This window comes from Coregonus clupeaformis, chromosome 26 (genome assembly GCF_020615455.1).
Source record: "Coregonus clupeaformis isolate EN_2021a chromosome 26, ASM2061545v1, whole genome shotgun sequence".
In the NCBI taxonomy this organism is placed as follows: domain Eukaryota; kingdom Metazoa; phylum Chordata; class Actinopteri; order Salmoniformes; family Salmonidae; genus Coregonus; species Coregonus clupeaformis.
Window position 1 is genome coordinate 24869897 of NC_059217.1, and position 20506 is coordinate 24890402.

General features: G+C 43.8%; 1 protein-coding gene across 3 annotated transcripts in view; it reads right to left on the minus strand.

The window, feature by feature from the left end:
- LOC121540239 (tyrosine-protein kinase ABL2) overlaps positions 1–20506 on the minus strand; it is a 39023-nt gene that overhangs the window by 6251 nt on the left and 12266 nt on the right. The window contains exons 1-8 of one of the 3 annotated variants that reach the window (XM_041848953.2): positions 5602–6086; positions 3886–4050; positions 2273–2568; positions 1780–2052; positions 1379–1463; positions 899–1261; positions 647–799; positions 413–502 (exon numbers count right to left, since the gene is read on the minus strand). In XM_041848953.2, coding sequence (XP_041704887.1) covers positions 413–502; positions 647–799; positions 899–1261; positions 1379–1463; positions 1780–2052; positions 2273–2568; positions 3886–4050; positions 5602–5671 — 1495 coding nt within the window. In that variant the 5' untranslated portion in view covers positions 5672–6086. Of the gene's footprint in view, positions 1–412; positions 503–646; positions 800–898; positions 1262–1378; positions 1464–1779; positions 2053–2272; positions 2569–3885; positions 4051–4458; positions 4928–5601; positions 6087–20506 lie in introns of those variants that run through there. The other 2 variants (XM_041848952.2, XM_041848951.2) reach the window with 2 other exon arrangements.

The window sequence follows — 20506 nt, forward strand, 5'->3', positions numbered from 1 at the left end:
TATATATATATATATATATATATATATATATATATATATATATATATATATATATATATGTTTTTTTTTTCATACTGGCCCCCCGTGGGAATCGAACCCACAACCCTGGCGATGCAAGCACCATGCTCTAACAACTGAGCTACACAGGGCCCTTTCCTCACTCTAATATCATCCTCCGTCTCTCCCTGAGGCACCAGGCATGCTGTACCACTATGAAAAGGCCCTACAGAGATGTTTACGCACCATTAAGAGCCATTCCCCCTAATATCCACAAATGTGTGCTCTTTAGTGCCAAAACTGACAGGAATGAATGGAGTCAGGCAGCAGAGCGAAATGCCTCCAAGAGGGGGAAGTGTATCCGACCATGTTTAAGCCCTAAGGGTAGTAATGTGACTGTATGTCGTACAAGTACCTTCGGAGATGCTAGAATCGTGGAACATTGTCTCAAAGGCCTGGTGGGTCTCGGCAAATGAGGGTCGGTCCAACGGGCTCCATTGCCAGCCTGATAGCAAACCAAAATAAAGGTCATGTTATTTCTTACTCCATGGACAATTTAGGTTACATAGCAATAAGTGAATGGATGATAGTGTGAGGGACTGTGTGTTGGTGGTACAGTGTGTGGACTGAGTGCAGTGCCCATACTCACAGGCCCTCATCAGCTCGTGGACCTTAGGTGGACAGCCCTCTGGCTGCTCCATGCGGTAGCCCTTCTCCAGCAGGTCGTATACCTGAGACAGGTCAATACCTGGGTACGGAGACATACCGTACGTCGCTATCTCCCACAGCAGCACACCGAAAGCTGAGGGACGAGAGACCGTCATAGGATGAGAAACACGCTCACACTGATGTTGACTGATTTAGTACATGTGAAGTGCTTGAAAATCTGGTTCTAACTCACCCCACACATCAGACTTGATAGAGAAGGTGTTGTAGGCCAGGCTTTCCGGGGCGGTCCACTTGATGGGAAACTTGGCTCCGGCATGGGCTGTGTACGTGTCCCCAGTCATCAGCCTGCTCAGCCCAAAGTCAGCCACCTTCACCACGCTGTTCTCCCCCACCAGACAGTTCCTGGCCGCCAGGTCCCGGTGGATGAAGTTCTTCTTCTCCAGGTACTCCATGGCGGAGGAGATCTGCGTGGCCATGTAGAGCAGTACCACAGCGTTCACCTCCTCCCGGTCACACTCCCTCAGGTAGTCCAGCAGGTTGCCGTGGGGCATGTACTCTGTCACGATGTAGAAGGGAGGCTCCAACGTACACACACCTGGACAGAGGCAAGCCAACAGAGGTTAGACTCAGGCCCCAGAGCCTGGAAACCCAACAGCCGGTAGAAATGCCATGTGCTGTTAGTAAGTGGAGCTGTATTGTGTGCAGCACTGACCTAGCAGCTGCACCAGGTTGGGATGTTTCACCTCCTTCATGACTGCTGCCTCTTTCAGGAACTCCTCCACCTCCATAGTGTCCTCCTGGAAGTCAAACAAGCAGAAAGGTCAATATTCACTGGATTTATTCAATATCTTCGTACCAGGATACCAAGGTGAACAAAACAAGTTAAACTGTGACTGAACATATCTCCAGTCTGGCAGAAGTCGTTGCCTCCATCGAGTTTCATGTTGATGTAATACAACATTCAACCAGCAGGTGGTGACCAACCACCACTAAATACCACACCTCCTTCATATTACATGATCCCATAGATGATTTTACAAAATAGAGACACTAGATGGAGAGATCTTACAGGCGACATCCAAATCACACCACCAATCTATAGAACAGACTAACCTTCAGTGTTTTAACTGCGACGGTGAGGTTGTATTTCTTCCAGACTCCCACGTACACCTCTCCGTACTGCCCCCCACCCAGCTTGTGCTTCATGGTGATGTCGGTGCGCTCCATCTCCCACTTGTCGTGGATGGGTGACACACCATAGACGGTGGGCTTGTTGCACTTGGGTGCCGGGTAGTGGAGTGTGGTGACCAGGCCGTCGGCCACGGTGGAGTGGTGGTGGACCAACTCGGCCAGGGTGCTGAAGCGGCTCTCTGCCGTGACGTACACCTTGGGACAGACACAGGGTTATGGTTATTCATGTGTACGACAGACAGAGACAGCAGCACCATGGGGAGGAACCAGAGACGGCCAAAAAACAGAGCAGAGACATTAGCAGGGACAAAGCAGTTTCACAACAAAAGTGAAGAGATGGAAGACGAGAGGACAGAGAGAGAAGTTAAGGAGAGAAGAGAGACAGACCATCTGTAGGTCCCAGACCCCTAGCTACCTTGCCCTCTGAAGCAGTGTTGATGCGGTAATGGTAGACGCGTCCCTCGTAGCGCAGGGAGATGGACAGCTGTCCTGGGCTGCTCTCGCTCTCCCGGACCAGGAAGCTGCCGTTGATGAGGCTGCTGAGCAGGTACTCTGCTGCACTGCGCGACACAGGCCCGTGGTACCAGCTGTGCTTCTCCAGGCTGTTGACGGGCGTAATGTAGTTGCTTGGCACCCAGCCCTGGCCGTTCTTCGAGCGCACCTCGCTCCACTCCCCATTCTGGTTGTAACCGAGCACCCTTAGCTTCTCACCTGGGCAGAGAGGGACAGGGAGAGAGTCAGGTAAAAGGACATCTTTAAACATTCAGAGCCACTTCAGGACATTAGCACCGATTGAAGCTTGACGCTTTTGACTCCTCCATAGGCTTTAAATAGCCCCCATTGATGCATCATTTACTGCGGTGCCAAAAGGTAGGGCAGGGCATGTAGTGACCTGGTCTGCTGCATTGTTTGCCTCCTATGAGGTCAGCAGTGGAGACTGGAGGAGTGCCTCTTGCATAGAGACAGAGAGACTGCAGTACTGTACTGTATAGGAGCTGTGTGGCTGTGGAACTGAAACACTCCCTGGCTGTCCGGAAGCTCCCTGTAGCCATTCAAAGTTGCTCCCAATGAAAGGATAATGACAGTCAGATGTTATGGTACAGCTTGGAGAGGGGACTGCGCCAAGCTTTCTTCCACTTATCCTCTCTTCTCACTGTCCCCCTCTCGCGCTCTCTCTCTCATCCTCCTACTCGTTCGCCCTCTGTACATCACAGGCTAAGCCGAGCGAGCTGCAGACTCAATACCCTCTGGTGCCACAGAGGCCATAGATATTGACACTGGACAGCCACGGAGGCAGAAAAACAACATTGGGCCAGCCAAACCAGTCACACTACACAGTTTCCTCTGCGACACACCGTGGTCAGCCAGAGAGCTGGCTCCGGGTGGAAACAGTGAATGTCAGGCGGCCGGTGGCGGACATTACTGGTCTGAGGCATGGCATTGATCTGAGACCGTGATTAAGTCCCTCTGATCACCCACTGCTGGGTTTATCCACCTGTTATTATTACAGTTGAAAGGATTCCACATTAAATGTGCATTAGAGCCAAACAAGGGTGTGGGAGGGCTGGCCTGCCTGCCTCTCCATTGGGCACTCAGTGACTCACAGTCTAAGCATAAGCCTCATCTCAGGCAGCAGCCATGGGGCGACTTGTGGAGGCAGGCATCGGCTTATTAAGATATTGCTTTAATGCTTTTATATCAGTTAATTTAACGCTCTCACACAAATATTATTTTAAGCTTGTTACCCAGTTTGATCCGCAGGGACACGGATTAAATACAAAGAGAAAGTAGAACAAAGGAATTGGAATAAACAAAAATATAGTTCACTGGATGGTACAATGGTACCATACTTTGAGGAAATCTCTAGAGTAAAAACTGCCCTCCCCTGCAGAATGTAGGGGCCCCATACCTCTGGGAGCGAGTCATCTTTCGATAAAGGAGTGGTTTGTGATGATGCAGGATGAGGAAATGAAACCAGGGTATCTGTTTGGAAAGCCTATTGATAAAAAGCTCTTTCAGAGTACATACCTTTCGTGATGCTCAGCGTGTTGTCGCCACTGGCAACAAAGTCATAAAGTGCAACAAAGAGGTTGGGATCGCTCTCGGCAGCACCCAGCAGGTTCTCCTTGGAGCTCCAGCGTACCGCCTCCGTCAATGCTGCAGAGTCCAGGCCGAAGGGCCGGTGGAGGGCCTCTGGAGAGAGGGAGAGAGGACAGGGAGGGATGGATAAAGAAAGTGGTTGGTGAGTGGATCAGAGAAGTCAAGCTGCCTAAAAACTCTGGAAATCTCACCTCAACATATATCAACCACATGATTAAACAGTGCCACAGGTATGCCTAACAAAGCACATACGCACACAAATTTACAAAACAAATGCAGTCTGTCTTTTAGAGAACCCAAAACCAGCATCCCTTTCCTATCGCCCACTTATGTTTTGCCACAATCAGTTCTTCTGTTCCTTTAACAATCGGCTCAAATCAAATTTGAAATAAGACTACCATTTACCAGTGCCAACATAATATCAGTAGCTGTCCAATGAATAGGCAGCCTGAGTCTACCCAAATAGACAGACAGAAAGAACCCGGTTGAAGGAGTAGCTACCTGAGAGTCTAGGCCCGTCCACATCCTTTGCCCCAGTATAGGGCCGGCCGGTCAGCCTAACCCACTCTTCCTCAAAACTGCTGCTGGGTTGAAGGGTCCTCAAATACATACTCTGCCTGTCCACTCTGCTCACTTCACTTTCTACGCACACTAATCTGAGATGTGAGGACTAGATCCTACATTAAGTTTCTACTTGGCTTCTCTCCCTCTCTCCCCCCCCCCCGCCTGTATATAAAGAGTGTAGGAGCTGCGGGGAGGGGCTACGTCTGTCGGCGTGTTCGGAAAGTTACTGCGGGCCTCCACGCCCACACAACATGCCTGAGCCTCACTCACAAGGCTCCTCAACAGCTGCCAACAACCTCTACATCATGCCTGGGCAGCTGCTGAATGGGGCTTACTGACTGCCAGGGAGAGAGGGATATGAGTGAAATAAAGACAGTGAAGGAGAGGGGAGAGGATGAAAGAAGCCTTTAAAAAAGAAAGTTGAGAGTGGGCATGGTGAGAGCAATCTATTGGCGGAAGATCATTTTTCTCCTTAGATGAAAAAGCAAACATCAACTCATTCATGTAGCCTATAAAACAAAAGAATGACTGGCTGGCTACACCCAAGTCATACATTTACAGTAAGTGACTGGAAGCATCAGTGGGAGTCTGTGGTGGTCAGTAGCTAAATGGTTACCAGTAAATAATTTACTGAAAGGCATCATTACTTCCTATTACACTTCCTTTTAACCATGATGTTCTACACAGACATAAAAAAACAATAGGGTCCGATAAGTCAGGATACACACTGTGCAAGATTGAGTTGAATTCCAGCTTGGCCTCAACAACTATGAAGTCATGCATCTGAACCAAATAGTTGAAAAACAGCCCAGATCTCCAAATCCAGCCTAATGATGGAACGTGTGAAATGGGGAGTAAAACAGGAAACACACTGAACTAAAGTATGCAGTGTGCCATTCTAAAACACAAACTACTCAAGTATGCAGTGCTCCATTCAAAATATTCAGCAAGCAAACTCTGTCCATACACAGTACACCACATGGAAGCAGTATAGTAAATCTGTCAAGACATCTCCTGAGGACTAAAGTGGCCAAGACGTCAGGTGTGACCCTGCCCCGTCTACACGTAATGTTCTCCCACCTTTGTTCCCCACAAGCATATGCTGCAGGTCGGTCGCCGTCAACTGGCTCAGCCACAGTTCCCAGTACATCTTCCACTTTGTTCCCAGTCAGCCAGGGCACTCCCAGTACAACAGACAGACAGACGTCTGACCAGTTCCCTCTCTCTAAACTTCTCCACAGAGGCAGTGAATGAGGGAGTCACTGAGACCCCCCACACGTTTTATTTATTCACCCTGAGTGACTTAGGGCGTCTGAAGCACTACTAATAGGTTCCCGCTGGGCTGGGTTTGCTTTTCAACCCAGAGGCTTCCACTCTCAGCTTTTGATGTGGCTTTCAGAAGTCAAACTTTCCAAGGCCGGTCCAGGGAAGTAAATCCATGATCATGGTTCTCCGTGGCGAAAGACCACTGTGGGAGAGAGAGAGGGGTTTGCTGTGTGTGTCAGACAGAGGAAAGCTGAGCTCACTGGGGAGGTGAGTTGTGGTGGAGGCCCCTTTAGGAACAGAACAGAGCGTGGGGTAGGGGCAGTCTTGAGGTCCACAGCAGATAGACGTTCTAGTGGTCCTATGGGAGAGGGCCCCAGTGCCACGTGCTGAGACCCACTCATAGTCTCTAGGGAGAGGCTGAACAGACTGAGGAGGAGGGGGGATGGAGGGAGGGCAAGAGGGCACTGCTACAAGGCCTAGATTGCCTCATGTCAGAACAACACTGCTGCAGCATATCACACTTTCATCATACACTACAGAGTGCAGGCCGCAATACTTTTATACATAGTCACCTTCAAGCCTCTTTCCTACTGAGAGCTGAAGAACATTTGAAATTCAACTTATGAAGTGTTAAATAGTTGCCGTCAGATAATGGCCACATTTCTATGTATTAATTCAATTTCAGTCCATTTTCTATATCATCTAAGGATAAGATTGATTGATCCAAACTCATTCACAGATCATTGAATAAACTCATTCAACACAATCATAGAAAATAAATAGCTGATCTGAAATATGAACCACTAACCAACAACAACCACTGTCTGGCAAAGCATAAGCCTCAGGCCTCATTTTACAACTACTGACTATTCCTCAGTGAGGCTGTGGACATCTTCAGATTGATCCACACCAGTTGGCATGTCATGCATGAGGTACGTCGTGTGCCTGTCAGAGTGCCAGTATGGGTGTGTGCCTTTGGTGCGGAGGGTGGCTGAGGACTGGGGGCAGGGACTCGGGGAGTTGGCCATGACAGCCCCAGACAGCTGAGACAGTGTTGTCCCTCCAGCCCTGCTTCAGCTCAATGGGCATATTGAGAAAGACTGACTCCCTCTGGACAACCTACCCCGCCCCAGCCGCTCCCACAGCTGTTAGTAAGGTCTGTCCAGGCATGTGGCAGCTGAACCAGCCACCTTTGCACCCTCCCAATCCCTGTACAGGACCACATGTGAATCATTTCACAGTGCCCTGTCACACTACCTAGTCTAATACAAAACATTACCAGGCCTCAGTCAGTGTAATACAGTTAGCCTATTACAACGACACACGACTGACACCACCTAAACCACATGCAATATTATGCAGCACAACCCTCCGCTGGCCTGGGAATATTTTATTGCCCCATTGCAAAACAAAGCAACATCATGGCCATAAATACCTCCTGAATGATCACAGCTTTCAGAGAGAGAGCTGGACGATATGTTAACAATAAGTTAAGACAATGTCACTGATGGAGGTACACAACACACCACAAGACAAATTAATGAGATGAACACACAGACAGACAGACAGGCTTTTAGCCAGAGGAACAGTTGGTCAGAACAGGCTGACAAACCTTTAGCTGAACAGACATGGACTGCAGTGGACACTGCCACTTCAACTCAAATCTGTAGAGGGCAGTGGTACAGACGGAGATCCCCATGAAGTAGTCTAGTGGAGAGGCTGAGTGGCAGAGTTGGCAGCAGCCATCTGTTGTTGTTAATGAGGAGAGGACACACAATGTCACCATTCACATCAAATCACAAGTGTGGGGAGTCCATCTCTAGCGGTTTGTTCGATTAGGAAAAGTGGATCATCCTTAAATGTATTACCTCTCCAGGCAAAGTGAGCATTAGACTGTTTTCACATTGACGATAGCAAATTGATATTTTCGAGAGACCATACTGTTGTGTAAACTTGATAAATTATCACATCTGGAGCACTAACTCAGACACTCACCCGTCTCGTTGAGCTCAACACTACTACGGTATAAATGGCAATAGCAGAGCAATGTTTTTGAAAACGGCTAAAATGTATCAATATTCTCCTTATATTTGAGACTTGTTTTTATTGATTTAACCTGAAATTGCAGCAACAGCCGGTTACATTCTGAAATTGTGACAGTAGCTGCCGCCTGCCGGCTGCACTGAGCCACATAAAACTATGGAAACCCATTCCTGTCACCATATGTTTTAAAATAAAAAATAGAAAGGTCGATAGGCCTACTATCTCAAATTGAGATATGCAAATACATTTTTAGATGTGTAAGTCAAACTACGCAAGTCAAAATGTTGAGATAGTTGATCATACAAATAGAATGAATGGTGGGAGGAAATTGTTTTCCTGGCTAACCTAACCAGGTAAAACTCCTGGTATGACATAGTAATAAATTAGCTGGGAAATGTTTTTTGAGATGGGCTGTGAATGTGACCAGATCTTTCCTGAATCAGGTCATTTGTATTTTGTTGTTTTAACTCCTGGTCCTAGGAAGGATGAAAACGAAATCCTGTCAAAGAAGTCACGAGGTGAATCAGTCTAAACAACAGTACTTTGTCCCTCTTTTCAACGCTTTTGGGTCAAATGCCAGCTCGCCACACGTTTGCTGACGGCCCTACTGTGCTGATCTCAGCAAGGTGGATAGATGGAAATCGCCACACAATGCTACAAATGAAGAAACATAACCGATTCAATGCATTTGGCAAGTATTCAGACCCCTTGACTTTTTCCACATTTTGTTACATTAGCCTTATTCTAAAATTGATTAAATCCCCCCCCCCCCTCAATCTACACACAATACCCCATAATGACAAAGCAAAAACAGGTTTAGAAATGTTTGCTAATGTATAAAAATGTTTTTACAATTAAATATCACATAAGTATTCAGACCCTTTACTCAGTACTTTGTTGAAGCACCTTTGGCAGCGATTACAGCATTGAGTCTTCTTGGGGATGACGCTAAAAGCTTTGCACATCTGTATTTGGGGAGTTTCTCCCATTCTTCTCTGCAGTTCTTGCTCAAGCTCTGTCAGGTTGGAAGGGGATTGTTGCTGCACAGGTCGGGTTCAAGTCCGAGCTCTGGCTGGGCCACTCAAGGACATTCAGAGACTTGTCCCGAAGCTACTCCTGCGTTGTCTTGGCTGTGTGTTTAGGGTTGTTGTCCTGTTGGAAGGTGAACCTTCACCCCAGTCTGAGGTCCTGAGCCCTCTGGAGCGGGTTTTCATCAAGGATCTTTCTGTACTTTGCTCCGTTCATCTTTTCCTCAATTCTGTCTAGTCTCCCAGTCCCTGCCACTGAAAAACATCCCCACAGCATGATGCTGCCACCACCATGCTTCACTGTAGGGATGGTGCCAGGTTTCCTCCAGACGTCACACTTGGCATTCAGGCCAAAGAGTTCAATCTTGGTTTCATCAGACCAGAAAATCTTGTTTCTCATGGTCTGAGAGTCCTTTAGGTGCCTTTTGGCAAAACCCAAGCGGGCTGTCATGTGCCTTTTACTGAGGAGTGGATTCTGTCTGGCCACTCTACCAAAAAGGCCTGATTGGTGGAATGCTGCAGAGATGGTTGTCCTTCTGGAAGATTCTCCCATTTCCACAGAGGAACTCTGGAGCTCTGTCAGAGTGACCATCGGGTTCTTGGTCACTTCTCTGACCAAATTGCTCAGTTTGGCCGGGCAGCCAGCTCTAGGAAGAGTATTGGTGGTACCAAGCTTCTTCCATTTAACCTCTTAAGGATCGGACCCTGTTTTTCAATTTTCGCCTAAAATGACATACCCAAATCTAACTGCCTGTAGCTCAGGACCTGAATCAAGGATGTGCATATTCTTGATACCATTTGAAAGGAAACATTAAGTTTGTGGAAATGTGAAATTAATGTAGGAGAATATAACACATCATCTTTGAAATGCTAGAGAAAGGCCACAATATAATATTGCAGTTTAGGCTCAATTTAGATTTTGGCCACTAAATGGCAGCAGTGTGTGAGCAAAGTTTCAGATTGATCCAGTGAAGCATTGCAATACTGGACTATTTTGTATTAAGTCTGCCCAAATTGGTCAATTTATACGTTTTCAAGTACATAACTATAGAGAACATACAAAAATGATATGGTAATACAAAATGTAAGTTTACACACTCCCAGGAATGTCATACATGATGGATCATTAGCTTATACACTAACTTTCACACATCTAGATGGCTGGGCGGGGTGGGTGTGGAGCCAGAGACAGCAGGGGTTCAAACTGTACCCAGTTCCTACATTTGAATATACAAATTGATTTTATCAAACAAAACTATGCTACATTTTATCTCTGGGACCCTTAGGATGAAAAATCAGAGCAAGATTACTGAATGTAAGTACATTATTTATCTTCAGAGGTTAATGTATCAAACCAGTTGCCGTGATAAGTTTTGTTGTTGTGCACTCTCCTCAAACAATAGCATGGTCTTTTTTCACTGTAATAGCTACTGTAAATTGGACAGTGCAGTTAGATTAAAAATAATTTAAAGCTTTCTGCCCAATGTCTACGTCATGGAAAGTTTGCTGTTACTTACAACAGTCATGCTAATCACATTTGCGCACATTAGCTCAACCATCCCGTATACGGGACACCGATCCTGTAGAGGTTAAGAATGATGGAGGCCACTATGTACTTGGGGACCTTCAATGATGCAGTCATTTTTTGGTACCCCCCCAGCGGCAGGGTCTGGGAGACTAGTCAGGATAGAGGGAAAGATGAACGGAGCAAAGTACAGAGAGATCCTTGATGAACATCTGCTCCAGAGCGCTCAGGACCGCAGACTGGGGTGAAGGTTCACCTTCCACCAGGCCAACGACCCTAAGCACATAGCCAAGACAACGCAGGAGTGGCTTCGGGACAAGTCTCTGAATGTCCTTGAGTGGCCCAGCCAGAGCCAGGACTTGAACCCCATCGAACATCTCTGGAGAGACCTGAAAATAGCTGTGTAGCGACGCTCCCCATCCAACCTGACAGAGCTTGAGAGGATCTGCAGAGAAGAATTGGAGAAACTCCCCATATACAGGTGTGCCAAGCTTGTAGCGTCATACCCAAGAAGTCGAGGCTGTAATCGCTGCCAAAGGTGCTTCAACAAAGTACTGAGTAAAGGTTGTGAATACCTATGTAAATCTGATATAAAAATTGTTACAAAAATAACATTTACTAAAAATTCTAAAAACCTGTTTTTGCTTTGCCATTATGGGGTATTGTGTGTAGATTGCTGAGAAGAAGAAAAAACAATTTACTCAATTTTAGAATAGGGCTGTAACGTAACAATGTGTAAAAAGTCAAGGGGTCTGAAAACGTTCTGAATGCACTGTATGTATGCTCTATATGCATTTTATTTTTGGGTGGTGGGAATGGGCTTCCATATAAAACATCTCAACTTCTCAACTCCCTGGTGAATTACACCCACGTTTACATTCGCAATTTTCTTTTACCACATGCAGTCTAATGATTTGCATGATATTAATAAAAGAAGCATGGTTTGTTGTAAGGTAGGCCTACTGTACTTTTATATTCGTATTAGCTGGGTAATCATTCATTTTTTATACATTTTACATTTTAGTCATTTAGCAGACGCTCTTATCCAGAGCGACTTACAGTTAGTGAGTGCATACATTTTTTATACTGGCCCCCCGTGGGAATCGAACCCACAACCATGGTGTTGCAAACGCCATGCTCTAAACTGAGCTACACGGGGCCCTGATAGGCTCACATTCCTTGATGACATGTTGTTAGCAGTAACTGTGTTATTGTCTTGAAGCTAAAATGGAATGAGTGTGCAGACGAGAATATAAACCCGTTGTCTGGACATGCTTGTGAATTGTTGCGTTATTCAAGACTGTAATATGGTTTTGTTGAAATAATTAAGAGTGTAGTAGGCCTAATATAGTTAGCAATGCTTAGCCTCCTGGCTTGTGGCTACTGTGACATTTATAGTACTTTTGAGCTGTGAAACAAGAACGTCAACTGACTGGCCTTGCATTAAAGAACATAATTGGTTAAGGAAAACTGTGATAAATAAAAAAGTATATCAGTTTCACTTAAGGACCAAAGGATTGACAGCCGTCCCATATAGATTGCAAAATAGTTGGGAAGAGATCTTTGACGTACCGATCCCATGGCATAGTGTTTATGAACTGACACGTAAAACGACACCGGATTCAAAAATTAGAATCTTTCAATTTAAATTATTATATAAAATTCTTGCTACCAATAGAATGTTATTTATATGGGGGATACAATCTTCCCAGCTCTACAGATTTTGCTGTGAAGAGACAGAATCATTAGATCATTTGTTTTGGTTCTGTCCATTTGTAGCTTGTTTTTGGACACAGGTCCAGGAATGGCTAAAGGATTGCAATATTTACCTGGAACTAACCTTGCAGATAGCATTACTGGGTGATCTGAAAAGTCATAGTCAATCAATCAATAATATAATAATACTTTTAGCAAAAATGTTTATTTTTAATTCACAATCTGTAGAAGCAATGAGAATAGAAAGGTTCAGAACTTTTGTAAAACATCACAGTACGGTTGAAATATATATGGCAAATAGAAATCCTATATGGATGGTGTTAAGAGATAGATGGGAGGTATTGAATAGAGTTGAAGGATGGGACTAATAACAAATAACAACAAATAATAACAAAGATAGCTAATAATGTAAGCATACTGTGTCCATAATAAGTATATAGGTTGTATGTTGGGAGCTTTTGGGAAAGAGCACAGTTAGAAAGATATGGCATTTAGAAGCAAACCGGATGGACATCATGAAAATGATCGGAGAGGTTGAGAGTAGAAGAGGTTCAGGAGCAAAAAAATAAATAAATGTATATATATATATATATATATATATATATATATATATAGAATTATTGTAAAATTAACTCTGTCCATAAGGTGTAGATAGTAAGTATAGACCGGAAGTAGAGGCCTGGGCGTTGTTGTTCACTAATTTACTCCAAGTAGGGAAAGGATGGTGGGGTTGAAAAGTAATAAAGGGGAATATATATATAAAAAATAAAAATAAACATGGGGGATTGGAAGTGATGCAGACAATTACATTGATAGAAGATACAATCTATCTGCAATATTAAGCTGATCCATCCCCCCCCAAAAAAAAAAAAATTTTTTTTTTAAAAATCAACTGAACCCTCTTGGCTCGTGACATTCCCGTCGCTAATGTGAACTGAAAAGTGTATGTACATATTATGTAAATTTAAATTTCGTCACGATAACTCTATTCAGTGAGAATAAGCCTTTAGTATCAACTTGAAAAGTCTTCAGTGTAATCTGATTTCAACACAGCAGGGGCTAATAATATTCTTCCAGACAGTTGAGTCACTATGTTCGACAGCACTGCCAAAAAGCATGGGGCGACATACAAGTACAGAACAACACACACAACCCAATAAGCGAGAGACAATTCTAACATGGCTTGACATTAACTTTTTTAGCCACTTGTCCTTCGCTCAAGTCACTTGTCCAAAAATACAAAATTGTCTAACAACATGGGCCAAAAAGGTGGCTGGTATTGACAATGGAAGGCTGTTGGTCTCTGATCCCATGCATTATATCTCCTGCCATTGTGGCCTTGACTAAGGCACTTAACCCTCCACAAAGTAAAATACTGCTCTGATAGGCTACTGTATAAAACACATGTCGTCTGTCAACCCTCCATCTGGAAAGTTCATGGGTGTGCAGGCCGTTTATCCAAACCTGCTCAAACACAGGCAGCTTATCAAGGTCCTGTTAAGCAGCTGATTTTTTTTTCTACAATGTGGTGTGTTTGAGTAGGGCTGGAGCAAAGGCCTGCCCACCCAGTAGCTCTCCTGGAGGAGGGTTGGCCACCCTGCAACATTACAATTACAACAAAATACTTTTTATGTCTTTATAAAATAATTCCCTCATTAAATGAACCACGGCCCAAATGGCTAAGGTGGGTGAGGTAACCAACTAAGATGTTTATCTATTTGTAAGATAAAATATTCAGTGTTCAGGGGAGATCTTGACAGCATCGGAGTTACTTGTCAATTAGGTTATTCTAAGAATATTTATTTACTTTGTCAGAATTACATGGCCAGTATTGAATAGAGGAGAATTCTAGCCAATTTTGAGCGCTTGAGAGATGGTTTTACAACCAGAGTATGCACCATTGGTTTCATCAACTGCGCACCCGTATCAACTGCGTGTTGGCCATTTGCGGTTATACACGAGTGCCGGTGGAAAGTTATTTTAGGACATCGGACATGACATTAATGCATGCTAATAGCTACAAATGGTTATCTAGAGAGAGAGCCAATTCAAAATACTACATGACCAAAAGTATGTAGACACCTGCTCGTCGAACATCTCATTCCAAAATCATCGGCATTAATATGGAGTTGGTCCTCCCTTTACTGCTATAACAGCCTCCACTCTTCTGGGAAGGCTTTCCACTAGATGTTGGAATATTGCTGCAGGGACTTGCTTCCATTCAGCAACAAGGGGCCTAGCCCGAACCATGAAAAACAGCCCCAGACCATTATTCCTCCTCCACCAAACTTTACAGTTGGCACTACACATTCAGACAGTTAGCCTTCTCCTGGCATCAGCCAAACCCAGATTCTTCCGTCGGACTGCCAGATGGTGAAGAGTGATTCATCACTACAGAGAACACGTTTCCACTGCTCCAGAAACCAAATGGCGGCTGACTTGTTTGAAAGGTGGCATCCTATGACGGTGCCACGCTGAAAGTCACTGAGCTCTTCAGTAAGGCCATTCAGTAAGGCCAATGTTTGTCTATGTCAGCAACGGGTGTGGCTGAAATAGCCAAATATACTAATTTGAAGGGGTGTCCACATACTTTTGTATATATAGTGTATATTGTGTAGTTTGGCTGGGTATTTAGTTTGTTCACACAGCATGGCTTTTCCAGGATTTTCATTACTTTACAAAAATTGTATAACTTACTAGCAATTATTATCAACAACTGCAAACGCGGCTAGGCTCAATTTGATCTCAAAAATGCATCTTGAGACTGCATGACATCTTGCGACCACCGCAGAGATTGGGAGGATAGGGAGCAAACCATTGCATCAGGACGACACTGAACCAATTCTGATTGGAGTAGCCCAATTGTTTGATAGTGATTTTTGCAGGGTTTTTTCTTTTTTACTTGTCCATTCTATAATCTGTTTGTCCCCCAAAACAAAACACTTGCCCCGGGCAAGCGTTAATGTCGAGCCCTGTCTAATGATGAAACTTTCCTTGAACACTGATCACCCAACTATTTAAATTAGGCCTACACATTTAGGAAACACACACTCAAGATTAACATAATTGATTCACAACTTTTCCTAAATCAGGCAGATTAGGGTGAATAGCTGAAGTTTGATACAGACAGCTTTAAGTAGCTTTCGTAGTGGTGGTTGTTGTGCAAACCGTAATGGAAGAGGACAGCACCAAAGCCCTTAAGGTCTGGTCAGCACCTTAGTGGCGCTAATAGGCCTTACTGGCAGGACCCCTCCTCAACCCCCCTACCCATCTACATCCTGGTCCCATAAATGTCAGTGAGCAAATAATGAGACGCTAGGGTGCTGGGAAATGCCATGTATCATTCATCTACCCATGCTCCACTAAGCATGCACCAATTACAGACTGAGCAATGGCCTGTAAATCAGTCATTTTAATAACGGGCCTCTAGCCCTTCGCCTGCCCACCACAGCCCTTTAATTGGTTAATGTGGAGTAAGTGCATCCCCCCAGGCTCGCGCACAACACAGTAAGTGGTGGTCTATATAATTATCTGTAGTGGACTAGAGCAGTGTTCCCCAACTCCAGTCATTGTGTACCCCCAAAAGTACACATTTTTGTTGTAGCCCTGGACAAACCCACTTGATGAAATTATGAGTTGAATCAGGTTGATTTGTCAAGGGCTACAACAGAAAAGTGTGTGCCGTTGGGGGTACCAGAGGACTGGAGTTTGGAAACACTGGACTACAGGAAGGCCTTCTGCCATGCCTCGCCTTTCCTTTAAACATTTTGGATGCACTTGATATTTGAGTGAGGCTGAAAATGATTCCATACAGAGACTGACTGATGTTCCTATTGATGTTTGCGTCTGATCAAAAGGTGAACAAAATCGAAACGCAGACTATTATTGCCTAAATTAAATCTTTCAATGTTAAGTTACAGTATTGTTTACGTCCAAATCAAACAATGAAGAGTGGAAAATGTAGGAAGTCATAGCATTTGGCATGTGCCTGCTATTGCTTTGTTCAACGCAAAAACTTGAAGAGCACCCCTATTACGTAACGTGTGACGCTCATTGGTCCACTCAGTTTGTACAACCTGAAGTATGTGGTTGGGCCTGGCAGTAGACTCCAATCTGTAAGTGGCTGTGGATAAGAGCGTCTGCTAAATGAGGTAAATGTAGACTACAGTTCCGTTGTGCTAGGCTGTGTGACGCAGCAGAAGGGTGTGGTATGATTGGCATCATCCACCACAAAGACAAGATCCAGCAGATCCCAGGAGAGGCCCAGCTCAGACAGCCAGCCAGACAGAGAGCGTTGGGGAGGGTCTTGCCCAATCGGATGGGGTGATATTCTTCCAGCCCAATAAAATCTGTGTTGCGTAGAATGCGGACGGAATCACAGAATCCAAACATTAAAACGGAATTCAACAATGTATTAAACTTAGTAGGAAATCAACTAAATGTATTGAAAAGACATTCATTAGCCCAAGTTAACATATGACATGAACAAAATCCATTGGTGGTTTGTTTTTTCCTTCAGCCTTCTAAAACGGCACAAGAAAGCCCCTGTCTATGTCTGTGTGTGTGGTGCACGTGTAGTCTACACTTTGTGTAGCCATTAGCGATGATGCTAATGATAACCTTCTTCTGGTGGTGATGAAAAGGCTTTCCCAAAAACCTTTGAAATTAAAATGTTAACTACAAAGTAGCCCATGCCTACCCGGTAGAATGATATCATGATTATTTGCATCAATCCAGTGGCCATTTGTTGTGCAAACGCTGCAATCACATGAGTGCTACAGAAACATCGCTAACCAAACAAAAGTCTCTGGTGCGCACCTTGCATTAAAGGATAATTACACCCCAAAATCCAAATTTCTTCTATTTTTCCCAGACCTCAAAAGTGGTCTGCTGATGTCAGGGCTCGACATTAACGCTTGCCCGGGGCAAATAAAAAAATTGTCTGAGAAGCAGATTAGATTTAAGATGTCAAAATAGACAAGTAAAAAAAAGAAAAATCACGCACAAATGTGGCTACTCCCATCAGAATTGGCTCAAAGTGTCCTCCGGATGTGATGTGTTGACCACTGTCCCCCAGTCTCTGCAGAGTGCACGGGAGTTTAATTATTGTAGGCCTGCATTGACAGGCATGATCGATCTTTCAAATCATGCAGTCACGAGATGCATTTTTTAATCAAAGCGTGCCATGTGTGCACATTTGTTGATATTCATTGCTAGTTAGTGAGTTATTTGCCCAGTGGTCAGCAATGAAAATCCTGGAAAAGTAATGGTGTGTGCATCACCTGCGTGTGCCAGTGGGACGTTGTCAGGGGGAGGGGAGGAGAGCAAGAGTGAGACAGAGAGAGCGAGAGATATTTGCACAGCAGGTAAAATAATGATATACAACAGTCCAACTACACTGAACAAAAATATAAAACGCAACATGTAAAGTGTTGGTTCCATGTTTCATGAGCTGAAATAAAAGATCACAGAAATATTCCATTCGCACAAAAAGCTTATTTTGCTCAAATTTGTTTACATCCCTGTTAGTGAGCATTTCTCCTTTGCCAAGATAATCCATCCACCTGACAGGTGGCATATCAAGAAGCTGATTAAACAGCATGATCATTACACAGGAATACCTTGTGCTGGGGACAAGAAAAGGCCACTAAAATGTGCAGTTGTCACACAACAAAATGCTACAGATGTCAAAAGTTGAGGGAGTGTGCAATTGGCATGCTGACTGCAGGAATGTCCACCAGCGCTGTTGCCAGAGAATTTAATGTTCATTTCTCTACCACAAGCCACCTCCAATATCGTTTTAGAGAATTTGGCAGTATGTCCAACCCGTCTCACAACCGTGTCGTTTGGGTAAGCGTTTTGCTGATGTCAACGTTGTGAACAGAGTGCCCGATGGTGGCGTTGTGGTTATAGTATGGGCATGCATAAGCTACGGACAACAAACACAACCGCATTTTATTGATGGCAATTTGAACGCACAGAGATACCGTGGCAAGATCCTGAGGCCCATTGTCGTGCCATTCATCCGCCGCCATCACTTCATATTTCAGCATGATAATGCACTGTCGCAAGGATCTGTACACAATTCCTGGAAGCTGAAAATGTCCCCGTTTTTCCTTGGCCTGCATACTCACCGGTCATGTAAACCATTGAGCATGTTTGGGATGGTCTGGATCAACGTGTATGACAGCGTGTTCCAGTTCCCACCAATATCCAGCAACCTCGCACAGCCATTGATGGTTGTCACACCAGATACTGACTGGTTTTCTGATCCACGCTCCTACTTTTTTTTATTTTTAAGGCTTGTGACCAACCGATGCATATCTGTATTCCCAGTCATGTGAAATCCATAGATTAGGGCCTACTTAATTTACTTCAATTGACTGATTTCCTTATATGAACGGTAACTCAGTAAAATCTTTGAAATTATTGCATGTTGCGTTTATATTTTTGTTCAGCACAGATAACCAGCCAAACTACACTGTTTTGAATTGGCTATCTTGCTAGTTAACCATTTAGCTATTAGCATGTATTAAAATGTCATTGTCATGTCCAATGTCCTAAAATCATTTTCCACAGGCACTCGTGTATAACCACAACCACCAACTGCCGACATGCAGTTGATATGGGTGCGCAGTTGATGAAACAATGATGCATACTCCTGTTGTAAAACTTTCAAGCGGTCAACATTTTCTAGGATTCTCCTCTATTCAATACTGAACATTTAATTCTGACAAAGTTCAAAAATATTCTTAGCTTAATTGACAAGTAACTCCTATGCTGTCAAGATCTCCCCGAACACTGAATATTTTAACCTTAAAAATAGATAAACATCTTAGTTAGATACCTCGCCCACCTTAGCCATATGATTTCTGGTTCATTGAATGAGGGAATTATTTTATAAAGACATAAAAAGTATTTGGTTGTAATTGTAATGTTGCAGGGTGGCCAACCCTCCTCCAGGAAAGTCCAGGAGAGCTACTGGGGGTGCAGGCTTTTGCTCCAGCTGTGGCATGAAAGAGATGTATAGTAGCCTAGGCCTATCTGGCATGCACGAACACACCACACTGTAGAAAATCAGCTGCTCAACAGGACATTGATAAGCTGACTCTGGTGTGTTTGAGCAAGGTTGGGTCAAAAGTGGTTTAAGCATCATTTTGGACTTAGAAAACCAATGAAATTGGATGTTCTATAAAAAAAAAGTGATTGAGAGTGAAAACCTGAAAATTGTTTGAAAAACAGAACTCTGGACAAACAAAAGAGAAAATGGAATTTGTGAAAAACTAAATGGAATCAGGCAAAACAATTCAACAGATTTTATAGGGCCCTATATTCGGATCTTCTTCCTGTATAATCAATGCTCAGCAGCATTACTGCAGGAGGAGGATCATTGTTCCTGAGAAACTATCCCAGTCAGCTTTTTCCTGGATCACAGCACCCCACAAACACCACAACACAACAACAAAAAACATGCTACAGGAGGGATGAAAGGAATCATGACATTGACAAAATATATTTGATGGAGCCAAATGTTTTCGAATAACCTAATTCACTCTGGTGGAGCTGTGGCACGAAAGAGATGTATAGCAGCCTAGGCCTATCTGGCTATCTGTGTGCCGAAGCGAGCCTCGCTTGCTGTGCGTCTTGTGATGGATTGTAAATCATGGGCAGCAGAGCAACTCAGCTGTCTTCAGAACTGGATAATTATAAACGTATTAACATTTTGGCCTCATCCTCCCCTCTTATTAGGCTACTATATACGTTTTAGGTAAGTTGTACATAGCTAGAATAATATGGAAATAGGCCTAGACCAACTACGCATAATTTCTTCCATAAGCTTTCCTCAGCTGTAGCAGCCCAACTTCACTCATTAGATTTTTCCACCTGGGAAATTTCACTACTTCTGTCCTAAAATATTTTTATCGCATAGACTCTGATTTTCATAATTATTTCCATTTAAAAGCTGCAACTTAAGGACATTAAACACTAGTAAAATAGTTTGGAAAATACTCCTCATAACTTTAATTTGTGTTAATGCTTATGATATTTCCGTTAGTAAGATTAGGCTTTTGGTTGTTTGGTTCGCATGCATGCATCATTTCTGTCTTATAATGCTTTGCTCAAGTATCAGGTGTGCAAATTTCTCATTCAATTTTTATAAATCATTATTACCTTAGGACTCCCATGTTTTTGGGTTATTCAAAATCAATTTAGCCTAGATTCATTCATTGTTTGATCATGAAATAACACGGCAGGAGAAATCTAGCATGCATTAAACTGAGAGTTGCTTAATAGGCCAACTCATATTCATATCAAATGGAGAGAAAATGTAAATGTTTTGGCTTCTATAACAATAAGACACCGGAGTGTCCCCTATAAAAATAGACTTTGGCTATTGGCCCAGATA